The sequence below is a fragment of the Pelodiscus sinensis genome, chromosome 12 (genome assembly GCF_052426305.1).
Source record: "Pelodiscus sinensis isolate ZL-2025 chromosome 12, ASM5242630v1, whole genome shotgun sequence".
Lineage (NCBI taxonomy): Eukaryota > Metazoa > Chordata > Testudines > Trionychidae > Pelodiscus > Pelodiscus sinensis.
The window spans coordinates 49397559-49415800 of record NC_143063.1 but is presented as its reverse complement, the minus strand read 5'-3'; the positions used below and the strand labels follow the sequence as shown (position 1 = coordinate 49415800).

Sequence of the window (18242 nt, the reverse complement as noted above, 5' to 3'; positions counted from 1 at the left end):
CAGGGGTTCTGAGACCGAGGCCGGGGGAGTTGGCAGAGGACCTGAGAGTGCATTTTCATTGTACAGGGATGGGATCTGTAAACAGGAGACATTAACGTGCCCAAACCACTTGTAGAAGTCAACGTTCTTTTAATAAAGAGGGTTTCGAGTGACTTTGCTCTGTCCTGAACCAGCTGTCTTTTCACTAGGTGGATTCTCTAGCGGTGGTAACTAAGGCTCGTCAATTTCTGCTACATTCAATTGCACAGTGCCCCCAAAAGAGCTTTATACATATACAACAGGTATGCTGCGTCCTCCTGTATTTGTCAAGTCGCTGTAATGCCCTGCATACTCTCCACTTCGTGTCAGCATCCATGCAGCCCTCGGCCTTTTGTGCTAGACTAATCGTGAACTCATACTGCCCCCAAACCATACAGCACGTCACTGCCGCTACCAGAGTACTGTTCTGGCACTACAGATCCACTGTGTGCATAGGAGTCAGCTGGTGCCTGGCCCCAAACCAGTCTGTCCCCCGAACTGAGGCATGTTTAGGGAAGTTTACTAGTAGGAGGCAGGCTGAGCTGGTACTGAGCTTAGGTTGCTTTGAAGTAGTAGTAACAGGCCTTTAATACCGCTTGCTTTCTTTTTCCTGCCAGGTACTGGATCCCTGTGGAGAATTTGACCCAGAGGTGAAAGCTGCCCTCTGCTATTCCTGGAAGCGCACTGTAGCTGAGGATTTCTATGATGAACCAGTCCTCTTCTAAGTGGTGCTGGTGCAGAACTGTAGCCTAGGCAAGGGCAGCAGAGAAAGACCCGTGGCTAAGACCATTTTTGTGGCATTCAAAGGAATGGATTGACAGGAAAAACTATCAGAGGTTCTCCATCGCTGTAGCCAGGACTACTTGATTCAGATTATTTGTAAATAATTTATTACAAGCAAAACCTTGAAGCTCTTGTTAACAATAAAAAGGAGGTTAAATTTTTCATTTTAGAGTTGCTTTGGGAATTGCCATTTTTTAAAAACGAGTTTTAGGTCGCTCCCCTGGGGCCTGCATACCTGTAGAGCCTGAATAGGAACTACGGCCGTGCCTGCAGTGTTTGCAGCTACCTCACTGATGTGGCACGGCCTGGTTTCTGTCACCGCGTGGGGGCGCCTAGAACACCCAGTTCCTTTGCCGGCGATGGAGACGTTTAGCACAACACTGCTTAAGTGGAGAGATGCATGGAGAATCACACCGTAAAAGCTTTTTTCTGAGCAAGCTGAAGCTATTTCCACTGAGGTGGGTTTTTTGTTGAGAATCTAGTCAAGTGTTTGTTAAAATCCCCACTCTGCTGCTGAAGGGTGGATCCAAGGCCGGTCGGTGCACAGCTCCAGCCGCCCTTCAAGTAGGCTCCTGCTGGGCCGTCAGTTCGGGTTTTACCGCCTGGCTTTCCGCAGTCCCTGCAGGATCCAACGGGAGAATCTGCTCTGGCTCCTGGGGCTTGGCTTTGTCCTGAGTCTGGGTCAGAGGGTGCACCATGGACATGTGGACGTTCAAGTTATGGGCCTTTTCAAAACGCTTTCCACACTGGTCGCAGGCGAACTCCAGCTCGGCCTCCGCTTTGTGTTTGGTCATGTGGTATTTGAGAGACGCTCGCTGCCTGCATTGGAAACCACAGATTTCACATCTGGAAAGCAAAACACAATTAGCGCAACACCGTGGCCCCAGCAGCAGGTAACTCTGGCTGGCGACAAAGGAGGGAGCCCCTGCCCCATGCTGTGGCTGGCCGGGGCTAATTGATTCTGCCTCCCCCAGGAGTGGGGCTGGGATCAGCTGATCCCAGAGGAAGCGGGGCTTGTTCTGGTGCCTGCTTCCTTTGCTGCTGGAGTGAGGAAGTAGCAGCTGCAGCTGCCTCACCCTCAGAGGCAGGGAGAGGGGAGTGCCTGAGCCCAACCTGTGAACTAGCCAGCCCCCATCTCCAGAGGGTTGTGATCCAGGGGGCACAGCCCAGGCGTGTAGTTTGCAGAGATGGCAGGGGCCATGGGAAATGCATCTCAAGTAAGTGCCTATGTCCAGCTGTTTGCAAGACCCTCAGCAGCACTTCTGGCCGGTTTTTTCTTTCTCTGCACCAGCCTGTGTCCGTCGGGTCCGTCTCCCCAGGGCGTGCCGTATTTGTGGCTGGAGATAGCCCTGTGCCTGGCTTTGTATCTCTCCTCTCTCCCCCATCCCTCCAGGGAGCCGGATTTATTTCTGTTGCCCCAAAAATGCCTCTCGTCCATGCCTTGTCTTTCCTTCATGTGAAAAGTCTGGTGGGGACAGGCCCATCTTGCTAGTGTTCAGTAATTAAAAAACCCAAACCTGTCTCTGCTTAGTTGTAGTTCATGATGCAAAGAGTAGATGGGGGTAGGAAGAAGTTATTTTAGAGAGATTAAAGGTGAATCAAACCCTTAGGCTATGTCTAGATTGGCATGATTTTCCGCAAATGCTTTTAACGGAAAAGTTTTCCCTTAAAAGCATTTGTGGAAAAGAGCACCTAGATTAGCACGGACACTTTTGTGCAAAAGCACTTTTTGCGGAAAAGCGTCCGTGCCAATCTAGACACGGTTTTGCGCAAGAAAGCCCCAGTCGCCATTTTCGCCATCGGGGCTTTTTTGTGCAAAACAGTTCTCAGCTGTCTACACTGGCCCTCTTGCGCAAAAGCATTTGCACAAGAGGGCTTTTTCCCCAACAGGAGAGTCATTGTATTTGCGGAAGAACACTGACAATCTTACATGAGATCGTCCGTGTTCTTGCGCAAATTCAAGCGGCCAGTGTAGACAGCTGGCAAGTTTTTCCACAAAAGCAGGTGCTTTTGCAGAAAAACTTGCCAGTCTAGACACAGCCGGTGGGTAGAGGAAGTCCCGCCCCTTCAACCAGGCGGCGCATGCTCCAAGTGCTTGCCAGTCTAGACAGCAGCCTTAGAGTTTTGCTTTTACTCATTCTGTGTCTATGCAGATTAACTTATAGGAGGGGAAAATACTGTCTTGAAAAATTGCTTCAGGCACTTGCTTTGCTGGGGTTAGATTCAGGCATGTTTACCTTCAGGTTTACAAGCCAATAAAACTTATCAGTTACTTCAAATAAATAAAGTCCTTCCATCATCATGGTCTTCCCAGGGGCAATTACACCAGGCTTTTAGTCCTGAGAGGCCTCTAATTCACACATGCTACAACCTCTAGACTGTTTCCCCTCCTCTCTTTGGGAGCGTCCTGTTTCTTTAATTGTTGTATTTACAATGACTGGATCTGGTTTTAAATGCATGTTTTGGGGGAAGCACTTAGCATGTTGTTTCAGATGGAATGTGGCTGTTCTCATATTGCAGGAGAAAGTTGTGATTTACGTTACGTATTTTGTTAATTTTTACAAGCACATCACAGGCAGCTGTTGTGAAAGTAATGCTGAGAGTTACTGCTGCTAAAGACATCTTACTGGCCACACCGATAGCGTTCTTCAGTGTAAGTCAATCACCAGAGCAGCTGTGTGTTTTGCGAAGGCTTCTCCACTATTTGTCAGCACGTAGATATACAATGCGTATCCATGTAGTACCGTTGCCTTTGCAAATGTTGCATGCACTTAGGCAGCTATTTCTGACTGTGATTTGTGCTCCAGGCATCTTGTTGACACAGGCATCTTGACACTAAAACAAAGGGGGGCCGGTTGTGTACCTGGAGCACAAATCACAATCAAATAGGGGGGCAGGTGCCTGAAGCAGAAAAGCAGCCAGCAGGGCCGTGGAATGGGAGGGAGGCAAGGCGATGGATTTGCTGTGAAAGCCATTAGGGAAAAGAAAGGGTGTGTTTTCTTAGCTAGTGCCTGATGGCTCCTCTTCTTACTAAACTGCGCGTTCCAAGCCCCTCTGCATTGGGCGGGGGGAACGGAAAGGCCCTTGGGAGGTGACAGCCCAGACGCCTGGCTGCAGTAGCAGCAGCTATTTCCTGTGTGTGTCTCAAACTGAGGTGGGCCAGGGCTGGTATCTCAGCCATCGTGTGAAATGCATCCCTGTGGCTGTTTGCCAGGCACCCAGCAGGATCTCAGGGCCTATCCTAGGAGAGGAGGGAGGCGCTGAAGGGTGACTTCCCAGCCAGCGGCCTTTGCTGGAGCTTCCACGTTTACTTATTGACAATAACATTTGCATAATTGTAAATTATTGGGCCCAGACTATTAAATGCCCTTGGAGGGGGTCTGGGGGGGAGGGCACAGGGCGTCGTGGTGATCGCTGGGTGATGGTTTACTGGGCTGGGGCGCAGGTGGGAGGGATGTGCAGAGGTTGGAGTGAAGGTAAGTGGTGGAGTTAGGTGCAGGACAGGCAGGGGTTAATAGATGGGGGAGCCCCTGGCAGCCAAAGGCAATGGGGCGCCAACATACCAGTTTGCCAGGGCACCATTTTCCCTAACGCCAGCCCTGGTACCATTCCCCACGTGGATCACCCTGTAACTCTCTTTGTTCAGCTCAGAGCTTGCTCAGCACCAGGCGTCTTTTCTAACCCATTACTCTGTGCTGGGCTGTGAACGGGAGGGAGCCAGTATTCCAGCAGCGGCTGCCCCAGTGTCCAAGACACAAACTCTCACTGTGATTTCCCTGGTTCTGCACCCAAGGGCCACGAGCTCTTTTGGGCCCCCGCCGGCACTCGTGTTCGGCTGATTATCCACTTACCCCCTCTCCCCCACAAGTCTTACAGGATGGGGAGGCAAGGCGTTTACATCACCATTAAAACAGACGCTTGTCCCCGTTTTCCCACACACACTCCAGCTTGCTCTGAAGCAGGGACCTCCCATTATTTACCAATCCCCCTGTGTGTGTGAGAGAGGAGCAGGGGCCAAGCACACATGAGAGCACTGGAGAAGCAACGTGCAACGGGAACGCACTAGCTGGAGCAAAAAGGAGGCCTGCGTGCACCTAACACCTCGCTAGTTTGACTCAATTGGTCCAGGTCACGGCTGGTCACAAACCCAATTTACAGCCAGGAAATGGCTCCCTCTAGTTACTCACATCGCCACTCTGCATTTTGCCGGCAGCACAAGGCTTCTGCCAGTCCAGCAGGACTCCAGGTTTTTGAACTTTTTCTGCCCCGGCCCCAAGCGGGTCTCTGAATAACCTCTGCACCTGTGCGAACAGCGCACATCCTCCCCAAGCAGCCGCTCTGGGTTTTCTGATGAAAACATCTCACAGGGCCCTTTTCTAAACTCACTTCCTGAGCACCCCACTTCCTTGCGGCTCTGGCTAGTGGAAGGAAACCCTCCGGGTTTCCCCCTCAGAGTGTCTGCAGTCTTTGATCCCAGGGCTGCAGCGTTCAGGTAGACGGGGCAAACAGGTCAAGCTCTTTCAGAAGCAAAAGGCAGCCGGGTTCCTCCTTGGAAAGGGGGTCCCAAGGGGTGACCCCGTCTCTCCGTTGTACTACACCCCACCACGGTACGCGAGGGCAAAGTGCACTTACTGGAGGGGTTTTGCTCCTGAGTGGCGCATCTGATGGACTGAGAGGTGTTTGCGTTGTTTGAAGGTCTGCCCACATTCGTCACAGATGTAATTCCGTACCTCTGCAGGGACGAGAGCGAAAGGTGCGGGGGTCATTGGCGCCTCCGACCCTGATGCACGGAAGCAATGTGAGCTAATCCGTGAATTCCAGAGTCCCTGCGCTAGCACCGGAGGCGGGAAATAGCTCAAAGCCCCCCCAACAGTGGCAGATCCTGGAGGCCTCTGGACCAAGCAATGGAAAGGAACCAGGGGGCCGTTCTACGCAAACCCTGCAGTGACTGCGCAGTTTCATACCCAGCATGAGTTCTGGGCCCTGCTCCGGCTCCCCGAGTTCTGGGCCCTGCTCCGGCTCCCCACGTTCAGGTCCAGAGACGTCACCTTGTTCCTGCAGAACCCCCCTTCGGCTGTAAGCAGCCCCGGTCAGCGGGACGTACCTGTATGAATGAGTTTCACATGGCGCTGTAGGTACCGATCGATCATGAACACCTTGTTGCAGCCAGGGTGGGGACAAGGCCTCTCCCGAACTTCTTCATGATGCTCCTTGATGTGTTTCTGCAAACGAGGATTGGAGACAGGAATGGCTCCACCACAGGCTCCTCCCCAGTCGCTTACGAGCCAGAAGAGTCAGTGCAATGGCCCGGCCCGGCTGCCCGCCCGGCCAATCTAGTTTTGCCGTGTGAAACGACGCATGCTGGGAAGCCTGTTCCTTCTGGACGTTTTCCACCTGCCTCCCACAAGGTGGCAGATCCCGGAGGCCTAGCGGTACCAAATCAACGGTGGAAAGGGGGCAGGGGCTGTTCTCAGCGAACCCCACAGGGACCGGGCAGTTTCATACCCAACGAGTTCTTGGCCCAGCTCCGGCACCAAGCAGCCCCTACCCAGTGGCCTTTCCGAAAAGGCGCCCTAGCAAGCAGGACAGCGTGAGCCAGAGACCGGTGTCTCTGTCCTAGCCCGGGTCACTGGCTGAGGGATGGGAAAGTGCATTTCATTCAGTGAACATGTAACCGTTAAATGCCAGCGGTTCCATGGTTACACGTGGGGCGGCCGTGGTGCACGTGGGCAGCCAAGTCCCCACGCGCACCTGCTCCTGTCTGTCCCCTCCCCACTGCCGCCTCTGATACAGCAGCATGGGGGGGAGCCGGTGCACACAGGGAGCCAGCTTTTCAGCCGTCTCCCCGCAGGTACCGGGAGCCAGTGTGTAACCGGGAAGGTTAATCCATGGGCCCAGGCTCACGGGTTCACCATGTACCCGGCTACACTTCCACATCGCTGAGCTGAACTAGTCACTGGGACCCACCCAACCCCTCCTCCCAGAGCCCTGGCAGCTGTGCCTGAATGCCATTGGACTCTGTGCGCAAGGAAGGGGACTTGCCCCCTTGATACCTCGCAGCACCTGCCCTGGGAAGAACTAACTTACCTTCATGCCGTCAGCTCCTCTGTACACAGCCGTGCATCCCTGGTAAGGGCACTTGTAAATGGTAGGTAGCTCCTCCCTGAAAAGAGAGAATTATCCCAGTGGCAGTGTGAATCCCGCCGCTCCCGCGCCCCCAGGCCCGCTTCGTTACCTTTCACATTTGATCTTTTTTTTCCAGCCTGGCTTGGGTCCCGGCTTCTTTCTGATTTTGGGCTCGTCGGCCTTCTTCGCTTCCTTGCTTTCCCCCTTTCTGTGGCTGGACGCCCTGCGGCCGGGAACAGCAATGCAGCCAGGAATGAGAACGCTGGGCGACTTGGTTTGGCTTCAATCCCTCACGTCTCGTTTCCCCTGCGCAGCCGGCCCAGCGCGGCACAGTAACGCGGCAGAGGCCGGGAGCAGCCAGCCTGCTGGTGCAGCCCCGCGCCGTCTGCAGCGCTTGGGGGGAAGGAGAGGAGGGGGAAATGCAGCCCAGGTGGGATCGCGTTCACCTGTCCGGCAGCTCAGTGAGCCGAGGCGCTGTGAATCCCTGCCCTGGGGCCAGAAAAGGAGCGCGGGAGACGGGCGGCACTCAAGTTCCGGGTCACGAGAAAGCAAAGAGTCTTCCCATGGCTGGCCTCCCCCGTCCCACAAAACCCAACCAAGCGTGGGAAGGGCCAGGTGCCGCCTGGGCGCCGCCTCGTCTGCATCAACAGAGCCAAGCTCAGTGACAAAAAAGCAAGTGGAAAAGCCTCTTACTTCTTGTCTGGATAAGGCTCAAAGGAATCGTCTGAAGACTGCCCGGTTCGCTTCTCGTTTTCCTCCTCGCTCAAGAAGTCTCTGTGAGAGAGGGAGGGAGTTTTACTACACGTGGTCTGGATGAGCCTGCAGCTCTGACGCGCTAACATGCAGGGTGCTGGGGCAGGCAACACGATTTGTTCCTTCGTCGCCTGCACACAAGTCACAGCAACTGAGGCCGCAGAACACCCCTCCCCCCATCTCTTACGGCAAGAACTCCCTCCCCCCCAGGAACACGTGAACCACTGGAGACTGCAACACGCCTTCCTGCTGGGCTGCGGGGCGAGTCCGGCCCTGCAGTCTCAGGGATTTCTTGCAAGGTGCCAGAGTGGAATTGTCACAACCGGCCTCCGCGACGTGAGCCCCACAGCAGCCTTGTTCTGACGCACTGTTCATCAGGCCGCCTCTCTTCCCCCTCCTCCCCAAAAGCCAACAGGCTGTTACCCCAGGGACACAATTCTGGGGGCGAGGAGAGAGGAGAACAGTCTGGCATCTTTCATGCGACTCTCTTCAGGCTCTTGCCGCGCTGACCCGCCAGGCTCGCAACAGGCGCATGCGTCCGACACGGCCCAGCCACACGAGACGGCCACTTCCTTAGGTGTTTCGTTTTCCACCCCTTCCTGCAGGGATCTGGCCTCGCCTGCCACTGCCGTGGCGTGATGAGGCTCCCAACCCCGAGTGCCACAGGGACTCTAGGCAGGCAGTCCAGTATCGGCCCACCCACATGGATTTGCCCCAGGCACCCACCCATGGAGAATGCTGGACTCCAGCAGCCGGGCCCCCAGACTGCACACGGCGCTGGGCAGCACCAGCCAGACACAGGGCCGCTCTGCTGGGAAACCCTGAAAGCATCTCGCGGGGACTTGGACGTCCTTTCCTAGAGAGCAGCCTGGGCCAGGAGGGGTCTCTACTGACCAGCTCACGGTGGAGACCGAGACCCCAGGGCTGGGGGGGGAATAGTTTTTGATGGGGGGCACTCCAAGAACAGGGGAAGTGGTGAAGGGCCGCCCTCTTCTCCGTTAATGGAGCCGTGCAGGGTGTGGGATGGAGCTCGGGGGAGAGGGGTGCACGGTCTGGGAGGGGCTATGGCTACCGGGGCAGTGATGCAGGAGGGGGAGGCCGTCCCAGGTGCTGGCTCTGGCCAGGAGGTGCTTATCTTGGGCAGCTGCCAGCCAGCAGCCCAGCGGAAGCATCAGCTGGTTCCCTGCCAGCTCCACCCCACGCACAGCTCCAAGAGGGCAGCGGCGGGGGCCATGCGCATCTGTGCCCCACGTGCTCTCCCCTCCGCCCCACCCCGCGCTGCCCACATGGTCAGGCTGCTCCCACTGGCCAGCTGCCGGTCAGGGTGGGGCAGCTCGCAAAGCCCGCCCCAGGCACAGAGACGCGCGTGGCCCGAGCAGCACGCAGGGAGCGGGCCCTGCCCTAGGTGCATCGTTTCATGCTCGCAAAGAACAGTCAGGCTGTTTCAAACCCACTCTTCTCTCACCCCTCAGAAAGGTCACTGAACTCGGCCTTTACCCGCTCATCCGCCGGCGCCGCCAGAGCCTGCTTCCCACTCCGCTGCCCTGGGGAAGGAAGCAGAGCGGCGTGTTACAAAGCCGCCAGGCCACGCAGCTGGCTCCATGCGTGCGCTGGGGTAACCACGTACGCCAAACCCAACCGGCGCGAGGCCTGGGGCCTTCTCCTATGCGCTGGGACAGGGTGGGCACGACGCAGCCGCGGGCCAGACCCAGGTCACCCGGATTAGCCCCTGGCGGGCCAGCACGGCCACAGCTAGGGCTGCTCAACTCCCATTGGCCACTGAGCACTGTTCCCAGCCAATGGGAGCTGCGGGAAGCAGTGTAGACCGGGACTTTGCTTCTCATTGGTTGGGAACAGCGAGCTGTGGCCAATAGGAGCTGCGAACAGGGTTGTAAATAAAGTGTCTGGCCCACAGGTCACTTATTACCCACCCCTGCTCTAAAACCGCTGCGGCCCCTTTCTGCCCCAGTGCCCAAGTTCTCGAGTCTCAGCCATTCCGGTTTCCGATTCGTGCTGTAATCCACCTGAGACCAGGCAGCGTCCCACAAGGGAGGTCAAAAAGCGGGTCACTGGGTAAACGTGTCACCTCTGGAAACCTTGCGGTTACACAGGGTGGCAGCCGGCTCCCCAGGAGCCAGTGCGCCCTGGGAGCCAGCTTTTAAGCCAGCTCCCGGCACACAGCAGCTCCCACCTGCAGCCCTGCTCCGCGGGAGCCGGCGTGTAACGGAGCATTAGCCCAGGCTCCTCGCTTGCCCACTGACACGGTTACACTTTCCCGTCCCTACTTCCGATTACGTTTCCTCTGGCCAGCGCCGGGACACTCTCGCGCCTTTTCCAGGGGCATGAGCCAGAACCCAAAGGGGAGTCGCCCCCCAGCACCTGTTCAAAGGCAGGACAGCGCCCCCACTGGTGTCACGTGCCACCTGGAGAAGGGCCGAGAGGAGAAGGTGCCAAGTCAGGGCGCACGGAAGCGGCGCTCGCAGGACTCAGGACTCACCTGTTCCCCGCTGGAATCGCGCTGGACGTTTTCTTGTGAATGGCCCAGGGCGGGGCCCGGCCTCCCCCAGCCCCTGCTGTGGAGCTAGAGCAGGAGGCCAGGCTGTGCACCCAGTGACTCAGGGGCCCTCCTTTTCCTTGGAACGCTCCAGGAAGCGATGGTAGTGTGGGCGCCGGGGCAAGCTGCCATGGAAAGGGACTAACAACCGCCCTGGCCACCCCTGCACCCATGTCCCCCCCTCAAACACCGCACGACAGCCTGGGAAACGCGGAGAGCTGCCCCCCACCAGACAGGGACACTTGGGCACCCGGAGGCAAAGGGACTTGGTTGAGGGCACAGAGTAAGTCAGTGGCAAAGCCCCAATTTGAGGCCACGTGCTTCTGGCCAGGCTCAGTGGCTCGATTCCACTGCTGGCTTTGAAATGCACTTCCTGTCCGCACAGCTCCGTGTCCAACGTCCGCGCGGACCGAGCTCAGAGTGGAGCCGGCCCCATCCGGCAGGGGCGCCCACCCCGGATGTGACAGCACAGCCTCGGAGTCCAGGCAGGGCAGGGGGCCACTCTTACCTGCGGCACTGCTCAGGGGAGAGGCAGACGGGGGCGGCTGGGTCTCCTGTGCAAAGACGGGGCAGTCCGGCGGGGACTGAGATGAATTCCTGCTCGGTGGCAGCGGATTCTCTGGGCTCAGTGGCTCCGAGGGGGTCCCGGGGTTGCCTGGCTGCTCGCACGCAGCTGTCCTGGCCGGGCCGAGCTGGGGCCTGGGGGCAGGGGTGGCCCCAGCAGAGCCGGCGCTGGCCCCGTTGTCAGTCACGCGCTGGGCTGGGCTCTTGTTCCATTCCCACGTCACTGCCAAGGCGCCGTCGGCGAGCGCCGCGCTGCAGTCGGACTCCGTCTCCATCATGTAGTCGTGCCCCTGCCCGCAGCCCCAGGCGGCGCGGATGATCCCGCAGTACTCGGAGGACAGCACGCGCCGCAGGCTGGGCACCGCCGGGCAGCTCCCCGCGTGGCTGTGGGTCCACGTCACCAAGCCGTGCAGGCAGTGGGGGCTGGCGGTGATCGGGTCCACTGGGCGCGGGGGAAAGAAGAGCACGAAACGATAAGCCGGGTGGCAGGACCCGGCCGGCCCCATTGCCGGGCCTGTGCCCGGAGCCAGAGTCCCAAACAACTGGGCGGCACTAAGGGAAGGGGGAGCTCAGGGAAGCAGGGGACCCGAAAGTGCCTCTGAAAAGAACAGATCTACGGGGCCGTTTTAAGGGACCGGGTTAGAAACGGAGCCGGAGGAGCCAGGAATGACGCAGGGCTGCTTTCTGCTGCCCCGCCGGCCTCCAGGGACTTGGGGGCAGGCCCAGGAAAGTGACCAAACACTCAGCTCCCCGTGTGCCTGTCTTTCGTCTCCCCGGCCCAGCTCCCGCGCGGCTGGGGACAGGCGCTCCCATCTGGGAAGGCTCCACCGCCCTGGAGTGGCGTCCAGTGGAAAAGCCCAACCCCAGGCCAGCGCACAATGTCGTATCGTTCAGTGCGGCGCTTACCCAAACAGGGGGCTTCCGGGGCCGACGGGGGCTGCCCATCGCTGCTCCTGCATGCAAACAAAAGCAGCACGTCAAGACTCTCTCCCCGGGAGACAGAAACCCAGGAACCCCACAGCAGCCAGCGCCAGGGCCGCAACAACACGAAATGCCTCAAAGAGGCAGGAGCCGGCAAAGGGTCACCGCTGTCTGCGGAGAAAACCGAGTCAGCCACTAGCTGGTTTCAGCAGCTAAAAATACCTCCCGCCCCGGAGCTCAGTGCCCAGAAATTCCCCCAGGAAACGGCCGCCGCGGCCCAGCCCGCTCAGCGTGCGCCCCGCCAGAGGGACGGGCGCCCCGCACGTACTTTCCTTTGGGCTTTCTCTGGCCCGTGGGGGAGGCGTTCACCCGCTGGATGAAGGACTTGAGGATGCTGCGGCATTTGTAGAACTGGGCGTGGCACTTCTTGCAGACGTACTGCGGGAGCGCGGGGTCTTGCTGCACCGCCACCCCCACCAGCCGCTGGAAATCCGTGAAGAACACTTGATCCACCCGGCGCTGCTTCTCCGAGTTCGCCCCCGTGACCGGGACCTTCCCAAAAGCGTTGCGCAGGCTCCGGGAGGAGAACTTCCCGTGGCAGAGCCGGCAGTACGCCGTGCTCAGGGCTCGCCCCACGCCTGCAGAAGGGGGAAAACATGCAGGGACTGGCGCACGTGTCCGCATGGCACCGCACACGTGGCACCACAGGACAAACGTTACACCACGACTTCGGTCCAAGCCGTGCCCCTCACAGCTGGGGATGTTAGGAACGTAATGTAAGACCGGCCAGACTGGGTCAGACCAAAGGTCCCTCCAGCCCAGTATCCTGTCTGCCGACAGTGGCCAGCACCAAGTGCCCCGAGGGAGTGAACAGAACAGGGAATGATCAAGCGATCTCTCTCCTGCCATCCATCTCCACCCTCTAACAAACAGAGGCTGGGGACACCATTCCTTACCCATCCTGGCTAATAAATTCATGGAGGTTAAGTCCATTAATGGCTATCTAGTTCTCTTTTAAACCCTGTTATAGTCCTGGCCTTCACAACCTCCTCAGGCAAGTTTATGGCTGACCTAGAACAACGTTTCCTCAACTCCTGTCCCCTTTCACCCCTCCTCTACCTACGGTACATCGATGACATCTTTATGATCTGGACGCATGGCCAAGAAACACTGGAGACATTCCACAGAGATTTCAACAACCTACACCCCACCATCAACCTCAGCCTGGACCATTCTACATGAGAGATCCACTTCCTGGACACCACAGTACAAATCAACAATGGAAAATTAGACACCACTCTCTACAGAAAACCCACTGACTCATACAGTTACCTACATGCTTCCAGCTCCCATCCAGCACACACCACACGATCCATCGTCTATAGCCAAGCCCTTCGATACAACCGCATCTGCTCTAACCCCACTGACAGAGACCAGAAGCTTCAGGATCTCTACCAAGCATTTATAAACCTCAACTACCCACCCAGAGAAATAAAAAAGCAAATTGAAAGAGCCAGACGAATACCTAGAAACCATCTACTTCAAGACAGACCCAAGAAAACCAACAATAGAACACCACTTGTCATCACCTACAACCCCCAACTTAAACCTGTCCAACACATTATCAATAAACTACAGCCTATACTGGAACAGGATACCATACTCCAAGAGGCTCTGGGAGACAGACCCATAGTCTCCTATAGACAACCACCTACCCTCAAGATGATTCTTACCAACAACCACAGGACATACCACACTAATACCAACCCTGGTACCTTCCCTTGCAACAAACCCCGTTGCCAGCTTTGTCCACATATTCATTCTGCTGATACCATTATTGGACCTAACCAAGTGAGTTATAAGATCAAGAACACATATTCCTGCGCATCCAGAAATATAATCTACGCTATCATGTGCCGAAAGTGTCCGTCTGCTATGTACATTGGACAAACGTCTCAGACACTTCGCCAAAGGATTAATGCCCACAAAACAGATATCAGACAAGATCACAAAGAGAAAACAGTTTCTTGCCATTTTAACCAGAAAGGACACTCTCCCAATGACTTGACTTCACCTGCATTCTGCTACAAAGACCTTTTACATCTGCACTTGAAAGGGAATCCTCTGAACTGTCATTCATGTTAAAATTTGACACTCTCCAGGAAGGAATGAACAAACACTCAAACTATCTTACCCATTACCAAGATAGCTTCCCCAATTATCACCTCTAATACCATTAGCTCACAGACATCCCACTCTCCCCACCTCTTATATCATCAATTCACAGACACTTACCTTCCTTCCTCCCCCCCCCCCGCATCCCCCTTCTGTTCTGCAATGTGATTTGTCCTTTTCATATGTGTTCATTTTTTTAATTGTATCCTTTGGTATATATGGTTGTGACTACTTTCTTCCACTATTTGATCTGAGGAAGTGGGTCTGGCCCACGAAAGCTCATCATCTAATAAACCATCTTGTTAGTCTTTAAAGTGCTACATTGTCCTGCATTTTGCTTCAGCTACCCCAGACTAACACGGCTACATTTCTATCACTATTCCTCAGGCAAGGAGTTCCACAGGTTGACTGTGCGCTGTGTGAAGAAAAACTTCCTTTTCTTTGTTTTAAATTGGCTGCCCACTAATTTCATTTGCTGGCCCCTAGTTCTTATATTGTTACATTTCGTTGAATTGGCTCGTCGAGTAGTCGATGGAATTTCCAACCACTGCTCCATCGGTCGATGAGGGGGAAACTGCGGAGCCGCAGCAGGGCGAGCGCCCAGCCCTGGGAGCCAACCCCACTGCGGCTCTGCCCTTTATGTGTATTCAGACGTGTAAAAGGCAGAGGTGTAGCTGGGGGACCAGACAAGAGCTAGGAATCAGCTGATTCCCAGCTCTCCTAGGTCCCCCACTGCACCTCTGCATCTTTTGCCCCCCAGAAACAATGATGGGGGACCGGCTTTCAAACCAGCTCGCACCAGCTCCTGCTCCCCCCTTGCTGTCCCTCTCTGATAGAGGCAGTGGGGGGGAGAAGCAACTGGTCAAGTTCCTACTTGAGTACCTGGCAAGCAGATGCTTATCACTAGTGGCTCACATCCCTACTCACAACCAGCTTGAGTTCAGAGCAACCGGGTAGGCCTTCAACGTCACAGACCCCACCCCCTAGGGCTGCGAGCGTGGAACCGGGCGCACAGTTAACCCGTGCGACTGGGCTCACGGGTTAACCTTCATGGTTCCACGCAGGCTCCCGCTACGCACGGGGAGCTGGCTTAAAAGCTGGCTCCCGGGGAGCCGCCTGCCGGCCCATGTGGAACCACGGATGTTTTCACTAGCTCCACGGTTACATGCTTACGCGCATTTTCACATCCGCGCCGCCTGTCCCAGGCTGAGCAGCACTCCCGCCGGCAGGCCCAGCCCCACGCCAGAGTGTCACTCTCGGCCCTGCCAGGGCAGCCCGCTGCACACCCCCGACCTACCCTGGACAAAGGGGTGCGGTTCTGCCCTCACGCAAAGTGACGGTTACTAACTAGCAACAGCAGGGATGAGTCCCTCCCCCAAACCTCTCTCTGTCTCTGTGGCTGCGTCTACACTGGCAGCTTCTTGTGCAAAACCTCTTCCACAAGAGAGCGTCTGCACTGGCATGTGCTTTTGCGCAAGAGCAGCCATGGCCGTGTGGACGCTCTCTCGCACAAGAAAGCTCTGGTGGCCATTTTAGCCAAAGGGGTTTTCTTGTGCAAGAAATTCATGTTGCCTGTCTCTACTGGCCTCCTCTGGAAGAGCTCTTGTGCAAAAGGGCTTATTACCGAGCGGGAGTGTCAGAGTTCTGGCGCAAGAAGCCCTGATTTTATACATTAGAATATCAGTTTACTTGTGCAAGAACACACGGCTGGTGTAGACAGGCAGCAAGTTTTTGCGCAAGAGCGGCCAGTTTTGCGGGAGATCGCACCAGTGGGGGGGGGGGGGGGTAGAGAGAGAGAGAGAGTGTGTGTGTGTGTCCACTCACACCCCAGCTTAATACAGACCCCAGGCTGAGCCCTGACCTAGGGGCTCGCCCGTGACCTCAGCCGGCAAGGGAGCACAGCGAGGTGTCTGCCCCGAGCCTCGCACACGCGCCGCTTGACAGCTAGGCCTCAGGCCCCACACCAAGCCTGTGCGACATGCGCTTGCATTTCAGGCCTTCCTCTTCCTACAGCCTCCGAGGAGCTGGTGCAGCTTTCCGAGCCTTGCTCCTTAGCCCTCAGCAGCCAGCGCGGGACCCGCGCCACGAGAATTCAGGCGCGAGCCCCCGTGTGTTAATTAGCAGCTGGGCACAGCCCACTGGGCAGGGCAACAACATGCGTGTTCGCTGCATCTGTGCAAAACCGGGCTTACGGCACTGCAACGGAGACGCCCTTGAGCCGGAGCCTGGAGGGACGGTGGACTTGCCACGACGGGTGAACCCTAAGCTGGGCCGCTCTCCCCCATCCCTGCCTAAAGCTTCTCCTTCTGCCCCGGTGCAGAGCCGAGGGGCGCAGGCCCTGGGTATCGCACCCACAGGGCACTATGTATCCAGCAACGCTCGGAGGGTGTTCTGTGGGAGCGGCCGTGCCGCCTGACACCAGGCCATCCCCGCAGAAAACGGGGGCGTGCCCCGCACCCACGTCTGCACTGACGAGTTGACTGCCTCAAAGAACACCCCCCTCCGGAGAGGAGCCCCCGTGGGCGCAAACCCCCACGCTGCTCCTCTCAGCGTTGCCGACAGAGCTCCAACCCTGGGGACGGCCGGGCGGGTTTCAGCTGCATTACGGCTGTGGCAGCCTGGCTTCAGTGTAGCCCTCTCCGCTTTGAAAAACAATGTTTCCCCTCCAGGCAACCAATGTAGCTTTTTCAGCTACAGCCACCCCTGGCCCACGTTTACACAGCAGCCCTACGGCACCAGCGCGCTCCAGAAGGCCGATTGTCTCGGGCAGGGGTGGAGAACCACAGGCCTGGCGGCCGCATGTGGCCCTTGGCTTGCTTGGGTCCAGCCCCTGAGGCTCTGTCCTCCGCCCCAGCATTGGGGGCCCCCAGACTCCGGTGTGCAGGGGAATGTGGGGAGGGTCTTTCTCCTCGGGGTGAGGGTGTTTTCACGTGCTTCTCACGTGTGTGCAGCCCCCAACGGATTTTTTTGTGGGTCGGGGCCCCAGACCCAAAAAAGGTTCCTCGCCCCCTGTCTAAGGGGGCCAGTGCTCTGGTCCTCCGGACGCAGACTTAACAAGCCTCCCTCCCTTCCAGCCGTCCCCCGAGCGCCCTGCCCAGGAGAGCCTGAGTGCTGCCCCTGATCAATGACCCCTGGAAGGTGCAATCGCAGCCCCGCGTGTCTCCCCTGGCGTGGGCGGCCCCTGCCCCACCGCCGTGCTGGGTTCTGTCACCCAGGCCGGGGGCCTTAACTCGCCGCCTTGGGGACCCTTCCTTCCCCCAGACAACTTCCCACTTCGGCTTCTTCCCGGAGATTTCTCCTCCCACGGCTGGGCCAGTCTCGGCCATTCCCCTCCCTCGCTCCCCTTTCCCTGAGGAGCGTCACCCCGCCGCCTCCCCTTGTGCCCCGGGCCCGCGCTGGGGGCTTGGGCCAGCCGGCCAGCGGCACAGCCGCTCCTAGTAGCCACCCGGCCAACAGGAGGCCACAGAGCCCGGCTGAGATCCAAGCCCCCCTCCTGCGAGGCGAGGGGCAGAGGCTGGGCTCCTGCCAATGGGGGTTTTGTGCGGGGGCTGGATTTAGCGTTACCCGCCCCCCACGCCCGACAGGCCAGAGCCGAGCTGGTTTCCTGGGTGAAAGCAGGGGCCCCCAGCCACAGAGCAGCGTCCCTGAGGGGCTCGCAGTGGGGGCCAGGGTTTACCTCCCTGGGGGGGCCCAGCTGCCCCCCGCCCTGCCCCCCGGCCCCGGAGAGCGGGGTCACCCTGCAGCCAAGAGAAGTCACTTGTGGCCCAAGCGCCCCGCTCGCGCAGGCAGGGCCCCCGGGGGCTGCACGCCACGTGCCCGGCTCGCCACCGGCGTCGGGCAGGGGGGCAGGGCCGGGCCCTTCCGCGCAGGTGGCTCCGTCCGGCTCCAGGGGCAGGCCCGCCGGGCACCACATCTGGGTCAGAGGCCACGGAGATGGGCGGGGGGGGGGGTCAGGCTGGCCCGGAGGGGCGAGAGGCGGCCCGCGGGGGGGGGCGAGGGGGGACCCCATGGGGGGGATTCCCAGCGGGGGGGGGGGGGCGCTAGCCCGGCTCGGCCCGGCCCCGCCTGCACCCACCTGCCTCCTCGGCGGCTTCCCCCGGCTCGGGCGCCGCCCCCTGCCCCGGCCCGGCAGCGCGGCCCCGCCTGGCCCCGGCCCGGGGCTCCGGCCTGCGCCCGCCGGCGGGGGACAGGAACCGGCCGCGCCGATCCCGCTTCATCCCGCCGCCCAGGGCCGCTGCGGCTCCCGCCTGGCTCGGGGCGGGGCGGGGCGCGGGGGGGCGGCACAGCGCCCCTGGCGGCCCGGAGGAGCCCGGCCCCCCCCACGCAGGGACCCCGCCCCACGCGCGCC

At 58.4% G+C, this 18242-nt stretch overlaps 2 protein-coding genes across 9 annotated transcripts in view; one reads left to right on the top strand and one right to left on the bottom strand.

Moving 5' to 3' along the window:
* Positions 1-970, top strand: part of FANCA (FA complementation group A) — a 64656-nt gene extending 63686 nt beyond the window's left edge. For 3 of the 7 annotated variants that reach the window (XM_089781563.1, XM_089781561.1, XM_089781562.1), the window contains exon 42: positions 189-970. In XM_089781563.1, coding sequence (XP_089637689.1) covers positions 189-608 — 420 coding nt within the window. In that variant the 3' untranslated portion in view covers positions 609-970. The remainder of the gene's footprint in view (positions 1-188) is intronic. The other 4 variants (XM_075939817.2, XM_089781564.1, XM_089781566.1 and 1 more) reach the window with 2 other exon arrangements.
* On the bottom strand, positions 304-18193 carry ZNF276 (zinc finger protein 276). Of its 2 annotated transcripts, none has more exons than XM_089781567.1 (11): positions 17970-18193; positions 12048-12357; positions 11705-11751; positions 10743-11240; positions 9146-9224; positions 7621-7701; positions 7037-7150; positions 6889-6964; positions 5906-6023; positions 5434-5533; positions 304-1620 (listed from the first exon to the last, which is right to left on the bottom strand). In XM_089781567.1, exons 1-11 carry the CDS (start codon positions 18109-18111, stop codon positions 1362-1364), a joined length of 1824 nt encoding a protein of 607 aa, XP_089637693.1. In that variant the 5' UTR covers positions 18112-18193; the 3' UTR covers positions 304-1361. The 2 variants fall into 2 exon arrangements, with proteins under 2 accessions (XP_089637693.1, XP_075795935.2); XM_075939820.2 differs by having other exon boundaries at positions 304-1647; positions 17970-18188.
* Positions 18194-18242: the final 49 nt, after the last annotated feature.